The sequence below is a fragment of the Pyrgilauda ruficollis genome, unplaced genomic scaffold, assembly GCF_017590135.1.
Source record: "Pyrgilauda ruficollis isolate IOZ18807 unplaced genomic scaffold, ASM1759013v1 scaffold38, whole genome shotgun sequence".
NCBI classification, from domain to species: Eukaryota; Metazoa; Chordata; class Aves; order Passeriformes; family Passeridae; genus Pyrgilauda; species Pyrgilauda ruficollis.
The window spans coordinates 432,732-446,989 of NW_024525267.1; the positions used below are offsets into that span (position 1 = coordinate 432,732).

The following is a 14,258-nucleotide window of genomic DNA, read 5'->3' on the forward strand; positions in this document are numbered from 1 at the left end:
CATATTAACAGAATATGTTCATTTTGCTAAACAGCTTGGTTTGCCTCATACTGCAGATTTATGTGAACATATTTAAAATGCAAAAAAGGAAAAGAGAAAAGATAAAAGTTGACAAAAGTTAAAATAGACAAGTCTGCAGATCAAAGGACATGTTATGCACTTATTAACAAGAGCAAAAAATGTACCAACAGAGACGTTAGATTTAGAGGTATCCAGAGTGCAATGAACACCTGGCACAGGACATTCGCTACACTATCTGAGAAACCTATCCAAAACCAAAACCAGGATAGCTGAATCAATCATGTCATTCACAGCTTGTGGCAAATGGCTTTTAACAATTAAGTGTTATACATAACTAACATGTATCACATTAAAGAATAGGAACTGATAAGGAACTACAATACTGCCAGTTGGCAAATTCTCCCACATTCATATTTTTCTTGGTGGAGACTTTAAGAAAGCACTTAGTGTTGACTAAATAGGTGCTTTATTAACATCAACTGGGAAAGCAGTACTGGTAAATCTTGAGAGATATTTGTGCAAGGGTAAATTTGATTTTTCCTAGACTTGGATCATACAATATTGTGATTTAGTAATGGTGAGATGTCCAGAAGTATTGAACTCAGTAGGCTAGGGAAGTTTCCAACATCTATGGAAAATATAAATCTAAAGACCACTTACAGCAAATCAGTACATGCTCATTTTACAGGTTTAGTACAGTATTTCACATTTTGCCTTCTAAAGGAATCAAATTAAAAACTCAGGTCTGAAACAAAGTCCTTGAGTACAACTTTCAAAGACATACGCTCTTCTCATATGCTTTAGAAATATTCCATATGATCTCCTAAACCAACTTTATGAATAGAGTTTTGAAAACACAAGGCAATCCCCTACGTATTCATGATATTAACATCCTGGCAGCTGAGTCTGCCTTTTTCCTTCAGAATATTTTTCTTTTAATAAAAAGCTTTACCTATTTAGAACAACTGCTGTGTATCTTCTTTCCACAAAAATAATTCCACATAAAATATTAGTAAAGGGAGATGGGAAATTAGTCTCTGGCTTCTCTTTCTCCTCAATTTCTTCATCCTCATCATCATCTTCAGAATCACTCCAAGATACGTAATTATCCTGATTCCTATTGTTATACCATTCAACACTTTCAAACTGCTGCCGTTCATATGGTTTGTATTTGCGCAAGATTTCAAGCAGCTTTATTACTTTTGGGGTCACAAATTTCAGGTCAAGTGAGGCAGGCGAGAAGTGCTCTTCACAGAGTGCATGTATTTTCCTTAGGAAAGTGTCTGTAAACAATAAAAATTTCCTGTGCAGCTCCTCTTGTTCATGTTTGATATACTTCTGCAGCTCTCTCACCATCATCCCAGCTACCTTATCTGCACACCACGGTCCCAGAACAACCAACACAGCTCGACAGTCTGACAATATCTACAACAAATGAATTCAAGTATCAGTTCAAAGAGTACATTCATGAACTATTCATTTAAGGCTAGGGGCTTTTTTTCTGTTACAGCACAGTCTTTGTAAGGATTATGGCAATTTTTCTACTTAAAAATATGCAGAAGTCTGCTTTTCTTATTTAGATGACCTTGGAAAATTTGGTGTTTCTAATGGAACAAGTTCCCCCCTCCCCCTTAAATTACTACCAATCAAGTTCAAACTGTACATTTCTAAATCTCCAAAAAACCCCAAACTTAATCAAAATTTGGCCATTTTGTAGAACTGCAATTTTAAATTTATACTAAAAAGAAGAATACTTTTTGGAGCAGCCAGATAAACAAAGCAAAACTTCTTATTGTTACTATATAACACAGAACTAATAGAATAAACACTTCACTGGGCATTTTTACTTTATTTACTACTGACAGCAGGCAGGGTTTCAGAAGTATATAACCAGAAAGTTGCACGGTGGCCTTAAAGTAGCCTTAGGAAGTCTATGCATTGGAAGGAAAAACAGAACAGAGTGGTTTGTATGTGTGGGTGGAATAGTAAAAGGAGAAAACTATATCCTCACTCATAGGAAACAGAATAGGCTTTAGAGTACCATCATAATCTTGAGAAGTTGTTTCCTCTGGAAGAGTGAAGTTGCCAGACTTAATAAACTAGGAATTCAGAAATGGGGTAACACTACTAAAAGGACTTATCGTTTGGATGCCCTATATTGTACCAGAACAACTACAATGGTACCATAACAGGACACTGGCTTTGAAGTGCTGCTTTAATTTCTCTTCCTTCCCTTCTGTGAGGAAAAAGAAGAACAGGCTATCATCCTCTTCATGCTATCCTACCCACTGTGGAGCTTATTAGTTCTAAGACTCAAGGGCAAAACTATCTAGACTAGCTGTAACTGCAGTACAGAGGCTTGATACTCTACACTGCCACGACATAAAGCACTTCAGCCTCAAACTCATTTCTTTTCTTAATATGGTGCCTCCATCTTCTCCGAGAGCTACTGGTTTAAAAGATGCACAGAGGGTTACAAACTTCAGATGTAGAGCAGTTAATCCATTCTTCTGGACTCTGCAAGTCATGAAGATTGCCTCCAGCCAGCATTTCTTACGTATTTAAGCCTATTATGGTTTAAGTTTAGCACAAAAGTAACTGGGACTTCCAATTCCCAAGCACTGTGATAGGCTGCCTTATGTACCATCTTTCCCTCTGGCACAAACAGTATTCTATAGACAGTGTCAGACTCTTCAGATTCTGAGAATGCCAAAGGAAACTGGAATATTTTGGGCTGAAGAAAGAAATATGTTCTCCAAATTTCTCGTGCATTATTACAGGAATAGTCACAGTAGTGACTCACTACTGACTTCTTGTTCAAAGACTTACATCCCTACACAGCTTTAATTTAGCAGGCAATTTCAAACCAGGAAGGCCAAGCAGGGTTAAAAAAGGTACCTGGACCCCCTATGTGAAACCCCCCTGCTAAACACTCCACACCTTCTGGACCATCCTCTGCCAAAGGTCAGGACAACACAGGGGCAAACACAGAGAAAGTCAAGCAAGACTTGAGATTCAAATTCTATTCCAGCAAGGTGTGACACTAGTTCAACATTGTTCTAAGATAAATTACAGACACTGTACATCTCTGGCTGGAATTTTTGCCTAAATTCTGCCTTTACCATATCTTAATACAACAGGGAACAGTCCAAATTCTTCCTGGAGCATTATTTCCTCTTCTGTACTGAATTATTCAAAGGTCATAGGAAATTGTGAAAATGTCAGATTCTTGACCTCAGAGATAAGAACCTACAACATCAGGGTGCAGAATTGTTTTAGTGATTTAAGCAAATCTCAATGTCAAACTAAATGGAATTTTAATCAATGCCTGACATTGAAGCCCCACTCATTTATGGAAACAACTGCATGTTAATGAACACAAAAATCAGAAGTCTTTTTGCTTCAGATAATCAAGGATGGCTAGCTAAGGAGGTTTTACCTATGTAACATACATGGCAAAGAAAAACAGCAGTAAGATTTCTATTCCCCAGGTTTCTCATACTTCTTGATATCCTTACCTGCTTAGAAATTAAGGTAGAATCTCTTTCTTTTGAATGTACAGATATGTTGCAGTCATTTAGAAAAGCAAGTGCTTCATCCAATTCCTTTAATAATCTTCCATACAACCCACTTTTGTCAGTATATGGTCCACAGTCTACAACAATCTCACATGGCTGAGAAGTATATCTTAATGAGGGCAAAGATCAAGTTAAAGACAGCTTCTGAAAGCCAGAACTATTTCAGCTCTTAAGGTCATACAGCAAACACAAGAGCAACATGATATGTATTCAAGAACATTTGTTTCCCCACCATGAATCAATAATTATTAAAAATTAAACACTTCAGAAAAACCTCCACCTCCCGAAATACTGAACTACTTAATTCTAGATACTGTTCTAATACACCCTTATAAAGAAGCTAATATTGCTATTCTCATTTCAAATATTGGAAATTTAAGCAAATTCTAATTCCTTCAACATCTTTACTTGTTTTTCGATAGTGCACTCTCTTGCTATACAAAAGAAAACCAATCTACATAATGTAAATTTATGTCTCTAAATACATGTACACAAGTAAAGTAATTATTATTCTGGAATGGCAGCAGGAAATTCTTAAAAGGAAATGGTTCAGACAAGTTAAAAAAATGCATTTAAAACATTTATGCATGGATAAAACACCTGTTCCACAACTTTAAACCTTTAACTTTATTTGAAACTCAACAATACAGTACAGATGGTAGAAGAAAACATGCTACATAGCAATCATTTCATGCTACTTTCCCCTACAAGAAGTTATTGCATTATCACCACCTTTACTTTAAACAACACTCACATGATTCTAGATTCTGTAACTCACTTGTTCTGTTACTTAAGTCTTTATTACATCCTCTCATCTCCCTCTATCTTTCATTAGCCTTTAAAACCCAGGCTATGCATCTGGGGGAAAAGAAAAAAAAAAGGCAACTTCTCTTGCATTAAGAGCACATTGTACTGTGGATGTTGCCACATTTTCCTAAATAGTGACATTATGGCATACACTGGATGCATACACAAAAGAGTGCGCTTTAAAAGTTCAGAAGTATTTCGTAAAATGTCCGTAAAAGGTTTTTAGCTTGGTGGTGTGTTGAGGGGCTTTTTTGGTTGTTTTTGGTTGGGTTTTTTCTTAGAGGATCTGTTTTGTTGTATCTTTTGTTTTGCTTTTTAACAACAGAAAATCTCCCCCTACCAAGGCAAATCAGCCTTTATACTCAAAAGCCATTTAACATTCTATCTCCACCCTAAATGGAACATCAGCATCATATACACACAAACTCTTCTAAAATTTACAAGACTAAATATTGCTACTGGTTTATTCCTCTATCCAAAACGAAAATGCAGGCATTAATTTACTAACAATCATTATGAAACACACCTGTCCAAGACCACCAAATCAGTTGCAGTTTCAGCATTGCTCTTCAAAATTTTCTCCAGTTTCTGGATCTTCTCCTCTAACTCAGCAGGATCACATTTCCCATTTAAAATGGAAGCTGTTAATCCCAAAATTCGAGGACATGATGGATAATCCTCACAGATCTGTGAAATAAAATCAAATTAAATTATTTACAAAAGGTATCCTGTTAATCTACCTACAAATTTACGATGCTTAGGCTGGAAACTTTTATTTCAATAGCAGGTGTTGCAAAAGGAACCAAACATTGAATTAATATTTTCTGTTCTACTGAGTGGAAGTTAAACAGCCATCAGATTTAAAGGTAAGTATTTACAACTTGGAAAAATGGAAACAGTTAGCACTAAACAGAATACTCTTGTCACACCTACTAATATGTAACATAATACTTCCACACCACATAAAAAGGCACATACACTTGAAAAGAGATTTGGAAAGATTCTTATTATGCAGGTATCTCTCACTTATAAGCCAAAAACGACAGGGAGCCAATAATAATCTGGAAAGAGCCCCAGTAACACCTTTAGAGATCAGCATTTTTAAAAGTAATAAAAACTGATTAGCATATCCCATTCCCTAACTAAAATATTTTATTGATGAATTTTTAAAATTCCCCTAATTCAAGAAATTTAGCTTCTCTGTTAAAGGGATTTGTTTTTAATCCCCACTGTAAAATACAGTAAATACACTATTCTTCTACCACATAGTAACACTGAAGTCTTAACTCAATACACTAACTTCACAGTCCCAGGAACATGCTAACATTGGTTCCAGTAATATCTTTTTTGGTAGCAAAAGTTGCCTTAAATGGTTTCCAGTTCTCCAGCTCTCCCTCTGACTTTTCTTCCTCAACCAAGTATATTAAACAGTCACACAATAAATGCACCTTCATAATCTCACGGTATGGATGATCCTGGATTGCAAGATGGCACTCATCAAACACCAGAAGATTAATATTTGACAGGGATAAATACTCATTCCTCAAAACAGTCAAAGCAACATGACATGTCATAACCAGAACCTAGATTGAAAGGAAAAAAATGTCAGTACAAGAAAAGTACAAGCTATCAGAGGTCAAGGTGAAGCAGGAAAAGTTTTTTGCAGGTCTTGTGAGACAGCATTGGCAAATATCAATCCCTATTGATATACCTACACCAGGTAAGGAGAAAAGAGACTAAAACATTCTCTACTGGAGAAAGCAGTCTCTGAATGGGGGTGTATTTATATATGTGTCCGTATCTCTCCAGGCACATGCCTAGTTAAAAAATGAATACAACAGACAATCTCAAGAGCAACCAGACCACACAGAACAAGTACCATTAAATAATCCTAATAAATTAAGTTAGTGTCCTTATATGCGTCCCACTATCATGTCTTATGTATCATGTCTTATGAAGAAGGTAGTTCTTCATAAGCTCTTAACTATCTGCAGCTGTAACATAAGCAGGACATTATCAGAATTCTTTTTGAAGAAAAAGCTTATTTCTTGTACACTAACACAAAAATTGAGTTTGTTGATAAAATTATATTGTTTTTACACTCACTTTGAACTTCACTAAGTATAGTAATACTTTCTTCTGTCAGAGTTCCTCAGACATATTCCATAAAACATTACTAATCACCAGAAAGTAAACCCCAAAACCCTAACATTTAAAAAAAAATTAACATCATTTAAAGCATAGTATGCACACTTAAAATTTCTTCTGCAATCAACCTAATGAACAAGTCAGAGATGTTGAAAATAAAGGACTTAGAGGATGGCTTTCTAAAAACAACCTGAAAACACCTACATATATTTGCCTCAGAATTAACATACAAATATACCAATATGCTGGATTTCTTTTTAAAGAAGACTGAATGCATAATTGTAAGGAATCACTTTTGATCCAATCTGACTCTCTGTATGCTTTTAGTTTTTACTTAATACATTACCTGATGCTTAGAGAATTCCTGACTCCATTTTTCTTTTGTCCATGATTCAGTTATCTCCAAACTCGAATACTCTCCCACTTTAAGGTCTGAATGTGTCCTGACAGCTGACACTTGTTGAGCAACTTGATTTGCTTAAGGAAAAAAAATCTCATTTACATAAAGGTCTTGTCATACTTCAATTTATAAGATGTGTGTCCTATAACCTAGCACGACATTTCATATGTTCTTTAGCTTAGACTAATGTTAAACCAAGTGTAGATGGCAACTGCCTCTATTGAGAACCACATCAAGGAAACAGATTGCTAACTAAATTGCACTTCAGATTCAATGTCTTAACTTTAAACTAGAAAACAGAACATGTTATATATATAAACAGATTACATTAAACAGACAATGAAGCAAAAGATGAAAGGTATCACATCCTTGCTGTTGAAGGCTTTACACAGAAGTTTTTCCCAGCTTTGCTTTCAAGGAACTTCTGTTACAGAACATTCCATGGAAGTATTAGCAGTGTGTTTAGGAACATTTCCTCTTACCCGAGTTGACCAAGAACACAGTTCTTTTTCCATTTTTGTTGAAATCTCCCCTGATCTGATAGGACAGCTCTTTAGTGAGTAGTACTGCAATAAAAGTCTTCCCTGAGCCAGTGTTTAAGCAGACTATTGTATTATGATCCAAAGCTGCTTCAAGCAGTTCAACCTAGGTTTAAAAAATAACAATGTCCTTACTTGCAGTAATGCAGTGAAAAAGCCAACAAAAAAAAACAACAAAAGTGATAAATAAACTATAGACAAGTACAAGTCAATAGTATCACTTGAAATCTTTCAAGTGCCATATAATTAACACATCTCTTTCATAACAACGTATTCTCACAATCCTTCATAAATGTTAACACACTATACATAGTCCAGCTTTTAAATCTAAAATCCTTCAATACCACAATATACTCTCAGGCAGCTTTCTGAGTTTATCTTTTTAACAGATGATTCTGTTGCTACATACATGGTATGAAGAAAGAAACTACAGCTTTTAAATCTAATGCATACATCAATTCAGCCCAATAAGCAAGTAGACTAGCTGAAGGTGATCCAAGTTTCTTATTAATGCTAACAAAATGCTTCTGGGCACCTCTGCAGTGCAAATGTACTGGTATTCTAGAACTCAGTTTTCCTTGAAGTGAAAAATCAGAGTACCCTGATGGGGTCTCTGACTTTAAAGGGCTGCTTTGACCAAGATGTGAACCAAAAATCAAAATTAGTATACCATGTGGAAGACAAAGTGAGAGGTTGAAGGAAATATGACGTATAAATTCAATTGAGAGGCACAGTTTATTTACCCCAGCAGCCTTCTGCAGAGAGTGGCAGCAGAACACTCCGCTTAAAAGCTGTCCTGCTTGTTAGAGCAAACTGAGAAGAGGCAAGGGGGGATGTAACAAATGCCAAACAAAGCCAAAACCAAAAAATTAGCTCCCAACAGGTGGAGCTGAGAGACACATGTCCTGACAGTCTGCATCACAGCACATTATCCACCTACTTTTGTTCTTTTTCCATTAATTAATGGATTTAATTGTACTTTTTTTGATGTCACTGTGTTAGCACTATCACTAATATTAGCACTATCACTAGTACCTGATATTTTCTTGGCGTGTAAATGTTATCATGAATTGCTTCTTGTTGCCATGGTAGTCCAAAGAATGGACCCATTGGGGAGGAAGCAGGGGTCATGAGCTGCAGTCCCGCCATGCTGAGGGATTGCAAAGCAGGGCTTTTCATTCATTCATCCAGTGTTTCTTTCATTGCATTTTTGTTCCAGCACAGCCTACTATGAGAAGAAAATGAAACGGTATTAGATATACTTGCAATCTCAAGCAATAAGAGAAAATTTTTATCAAGAAAAGGACATTACTTGATTTTACTTGCAGAAGTATTTTTTGTCATACTATTTTCAGCAGAAAATGTTAAGTTTAAATTTACAGGCACTTCTCCCCTTGAAGATGTGTGCTTATCAAAGTACCCCAGAAATTCAAAAGGAGCTGTACTTTACAGGACAATGCTCATCACAGGCATTTGGATTTACACACATACATTTTAATATGAAGTTCCATGTATGGTCTGACAGAATTTCACTTTAAATTTAAGCTTTAAAAAGTAAAGCTGTCTTAGCTTTAACTCAGGAAAGAAAAACACTGAAATTTACAGCACAGGCACAAGTATCAGATTTTCCATTTTTCTTTCCAACCAAAAAGGCCTTTGACATATTAAAGCTTTAAATACACAGGAATATTATTCTAATTGCTAGGAAAAGAACAGAAACTACGCAAGAATGTCAATATTTTCAAATCATCAGATTCTAATTAGATTATCTTTTTAAGAACTGGCAGAAGCATTACAGATAATTGCTAATGACTCTAGTAAGGACTAAAAGAAAATGGGATCCTTACCAGGTTTACCACCAACTTCCATAAAGACACTGTAATTCATAAACAAACAAAGCATTTGGAACTTCATGACAACTGAGCACTGCAGAACACTTTCCTTCTGAGGCTATGAAGTCTCATCATTGGGGGGGGGTGTGTGTGTGTGTTTGTGTTAAAAACATCTGCTATTTGTCAGGAATGATCAAAGCTACAACAAACAAGACTCAACAAAAAAAATCACCAACTAAAACGAACAAACAAACCCCACAACGTAAAAACCTTTAGCCTGAGAAAGTGATTATGGCCTCATGATACAGAAAAATATTGTTGAAGTATACAGAAACACACTATGTGAAATCTAGGAAATTTTGAATACTCCCTCCTTAAATTGGATGCATACCCTATTAAGAAACCAGTATCTGCAAAAGTTAGTTTTTCTCAAATTCCTACAAGCTCTATATTAATTTTAGCATCAATATGTGTTGAGAAATGCATAAAATTGATGATGAATTCATACTTAATAATTCATTAAAAAGGCATGAGAAAAAGCTAATTCTCATTTTATCACATTGAAATGTTCTTGTTTTCTATACAATAAGAAAGTTACTAAAGCTTTGCAAATGTGCAGTAAGGAAGAAAAATAAGTAAGACAAGTATAATACGCTATCTAAGAGAGAACCAGTAATGGTTATCAGAAATAACTGAAGAGAGAGAGCAAAAAAAAAGAAGCAGTAAAATTAAATCAAAAACAGGGCACTGACTAGATTTCCAGAGGTCCCTTCTAACCGGAGTAATTATGTAATTCTGTAATTAAGTATTCATTTAGATTTGTTCCAACACTGTTGTTTTAATATTTTCAAATTAAATATCATAATCTGGACCATGTCTAGACACTGATATTAAACTAGTATTAAATAATTATAGGAAGCTCTGAATAAAGAGATTAAACCAATGATCTCATTTTCCATCTCAGGTATATATTGTAAAATAAAGGCAATACATTGAACTACAGGATCACTCCTCCTGCAGAGTCAGAAGTAATTTCAGTTTACAGTAAGTGGTCATATAAAGCTTTGTCTCAATTAGTTTAAGTGGCAGGAGAAGCCCTGAAGGACAGTGTAAGCTGAAATAACATACACGCAGCCCCATTGTAAAAACGTATTTATCTTTTGTAGACAAACATTCAGTAGTAAATGCTACCTAGTGAAAAAGAATTAATGTAACTTCTTGAGTTTAGGATCAGCAATAAACATACTTCCCCCTCCATCAAAAATGTCCCTCTTTAATATATACAGTGTGTCGATAACTGCTGGAATATTGTCCAATATTTTTATTTGGGTGTTACCAAAACTGTCATAGTGAGAAGATTCCAGAAAGATGTCTTAAAATCTTAAAAAAACCTCAAAAGGAACAAATGTGCATTTCCACAGGATATAGTAAAGAACATGCCTGACACTTTATGTTTTTACAGTTGTTTTAGGATGATCTCCAAACTCTCAGCAACCTTCTCATTCACTTTTCACTCCTGTAATATAAGTTACCATTTGAGCCCAAGTATTTCAGATTACCTAAACAGATAAAATGGATCAATATTGCTTTATTTAGCTGTAAATAAAGAACAACAGTCTACACAAATCACAAAATCAGTATTATGTCATTATTCATTGCAATTGTAATACAAAAAAAGGCTCCTGTAGATTCTTAAACTGTTTCTATACATTTCAGAGAATGCATACAAGCACATGCAGGTTCTAACAATGCAACTATAGTAATAGTTTTATAGAGCGTTCTAATCTGGCACAGCTAAATATGCTCATTCCCCCCTTGGAACTAGTGGCTGTTCCTCCACTGGAACTCAAAAGCTTTGGGTTATAGGATACAGCTGGCAGGAAAGATACAATCATCATAGAATGGTTTAGGTGTTATACAGCTGCATGTAGCAATCTGATCATCCTTGACATTCTGATGTACTGAGCATTCACACATCAAATGTACTTGATGTTTATCAGTATGTGACTGATAGATTGAACCAGTCACATGGCAAGGACAATAAAGTGACACAGAGTCTTCCACAGACACCAGCAGAAAATATCAGAAAACTCTGGGCACCACTAACCTTAGAGAAGCTTTTGTATGAACTGACAGCTCAGGTACAGGAAAACAGGGAAGAAGGGAAAAAAGCAAGGAAAGGTGTCATCCCCAACAGCCCCTTCTCCAAGCTGACACATGAAGCTCTCCTTTAATATATGTATTCCAGTGAGTGGAAGCATGAGTTGGTAACACAGACAAAAAAAATCCTTAGAATCATGGAATGGTTTGGGTTGGAACGGACCTGTAAGATTGTACAGTTCAAATCCCCTGTATCTGAAGAACACAAAGGTCTTTTGCATGACTGTAGTATTTCACTGAAACAGTCTCAATCATGCTTCTCTACTTGCACAGAGCGACTGGGGAAAAACAACTGATGTTTGCTTTAACATGAGACCACACTGTCATAATAATTGCTAGAATGGACTAGAGAAAAAATATCCAAATATTTTCCATCGTAAAAGCTGATTCCTCAATCATTCTTGTACATAAGCCCAGCCACTTCAGTTATTTATAAATCACTTCAGATGAGAAGCTCCTCCTCTTTGTTTACTGTTCCATCTGTCATCTGTTTCTTTTTCAAATGACAAAAACAACTTCGGGAACATATAAAATAGCTATATCACAACACCAGAAGGGAATTAAGGAGAGAAAACCAACCTTATTTTAAAAGGCTGCTAATAAAAAACAAGTACAGAATCCAATATTACAAATAATTCACTTCTTTTGCTATGCACCTAATAACAGTGATACCAGTTTAGCTACCTTGCTGTAAGAAGAAAGAGGATTTATGCTTACATATGGGTCCAGCTTGATCTGGAAAGGCTGTGAAACAACATATACTCTAAACTACAGCTTTGGTTTCTGTGTACCAAAACAGCATTGCGCGCCACTGCAATCATACCTGGGCTGAGTTTGCATGAGACACAACATATTTGAAAGAACATATAGGGAGAGGGAATTTAAGCAAAGTCAGGTAAAAAGAAAAAGTTATCCTCCCAAATCAATGTTTCTTTCTGCTGTACTAAGGTTTCCTAGTCCTGGCCCTCATTTCTACGATTTGTATTGGAAGTATATAACATCTGACAAGATCAATGTCAACATTATTATGGGAGTAAGCCAGAATAATGCAGTAATTGTATCATTCTAGAGTCTCTATTTCAATAGCAAGGAAAAATATCAAGTTCTTCAATAAAAGAAAAGCAGAATAGGATCATCTAGAAATAAAAAGGGAAAGAACACATATATTTGAAGAACAGATTTTAAATTGAAAACATTTGAGATGTAAGCACATATGTTCAGAATCTGTGGAGAGAAAACTGAACATGAGCTAATGCAACTAGCTAACAGTGAAGTATAACAAAAAGCCAAACTAGTCTTGCTCAGCCAGTGTTGGGTAATAAACATACTTGCTAAGATGTTCCATCTTTGTCCACTGCATTATTTTGAAATCTTACTGAACAAGAAACTCTAAGAACTTGCTGAAGCTGAATTTGGAGTGAGAAACACCTGAAACAAATCATACTTCCTGTGACTCTAGACTAGTTACGGAAGCTGGATAAGACTCAAGCTTATTTGTTCTACTTAAATAATAGTGAAAATTCCAGTTTCATGGTCACCAATCTTGAGAGTTTTAAGAGCAGAATTCACAACCTAGTGTCCTTATTTTAATGCACATTTATGTGAACAGATGGTGAACTGCAGAGCTAAAATTAACCCCTTATTCCATCATTTAAAGAACTGTTTTTCAGAAAAATATACAATGTTGGAAATGAAGTCAACAATATGCAATAGCATTTTTTCCAGTCTCCAATAAGTCTGGAACTGTGATGTAGGTTTTTCAGTCACATGACTATATCCAATTTGAAGCCATCCCCCAGTGCACAAAAGGTTTAATTCAAGGTTTACTGCACTATGGAATACAAGCCAAACCAACCAGAGGCTTCACCTGAAATGAGACATTCTGGATCCACTCCTGCTTGGAGGACAATTTAAAACATTTATGGAATGGCACTGAGGTATACAGAGAAGAGACTAGTGTCCTGGGGATGCAACTTTCAAGTTTTTACCACTATTTGTGAGCACAGTTTGTGCTGTATTCACAAGTTAATGCAAAACTATAATTATCTCCGATTAACAACAAAAAGTTCTTACTGCCATTTGCAGTGTATTTAATTTGCTTTCTATACTGATTCGTAAATTTGTACCTAATATAATCCTTGTGATACAAACATTATTTCTGATCATTTAGGATTTCACCTTTGTCCTACAATATCTAATTCATCCTCTAAAAGCACTCTCAGCATCAGACAGAACAAGTTAGCCCCAAGAGGTAAAAATAATCCACTTACTCTAAATTAAATAAACCACAATTTATAAAAAAAATATTAATAGAACCTTGCTGCTTGAAAATTCTCTTACATGAACACTTGAAGAGTCTGAATGTAGTTTCTTTACAGCACTTTCTATGTTCAAGTGCTACATGAAATATTAACTTGCGGAATGATCTAACACAAAGAATTCTTACTTGGGCAAAGGAGGACCAAATAAAAAAAAAAATTTAAAATATTACAAATATGAAATACAGAGAAAATGAATGTAAATGTTAATAAACAAAATGTAAAATGCCACTGAGAATGTTCCATACCAACTTACACTGTAAGCATTCACAGGCAAGAATTGGTTTTGCATCAATTTAGGTGAACTTGCAGTATTTCTGTTGCCTGGTTTCTAAGCTTTCTTTTAAAAGTGTACTTTTTAAAAGGATTTGACTTTTTCAGTGACAGCCCAGAAGAGCACACTACTACTTCCAGAAAAAGAGGCCTATTTTGTTAATATTACTCCTGCAACTTTA

General features: G+C 35.3%; 1 protein-coding gene across 2 annotated transcripts in view; it reads right to left on the bottom strand.

The window, feature by feature from the left end:
- The window catches only part of DICER1 (dicer 1, ribonuclease III), a 66,606-nt gene that overhangs the window by 31,817 nt on the left and 20,531 nt on the right, over positions 1–14,258 (bottom strand). The window contains exons 4-10 of one of the 2 annotated variants that reach the window (XM_041476225.1): positions 8,529–8,718; positions 7,437–7,599; positions 6,901–7,031; positions 5,855–5,989; positions 4,933–5,093; positions 3,540–3,708; positions 974–1,446 (exon numbers count right to left, since the gene is read on the bottom strand). In XM_041476225.1, coding sequence (XP_041332159.1) covers positions 974–1,446; positions 3,540–3,708; positions 4,933–5,093; positions 5,855–5,989; positions 6,901–7,031; positions 7,437–7,599; positions 8,529–8,672 — 1,376 coding nt within the window. In that variant the 5' untranslated portion in view covers positions 8,673–8,718. Of the gene's footprint in view, positions 1–973; positions 1,447–3,539; positions 3,709–4,932; positions 5,094–5,854; positions 5,990–6,900; positions 7,032–7,436; positions 7,600–8,528; positions 8,722–14,258 lie in introns of both variants that reach the window. The other variant, XM_041476224.1, reaches the window with a different exon arrangement.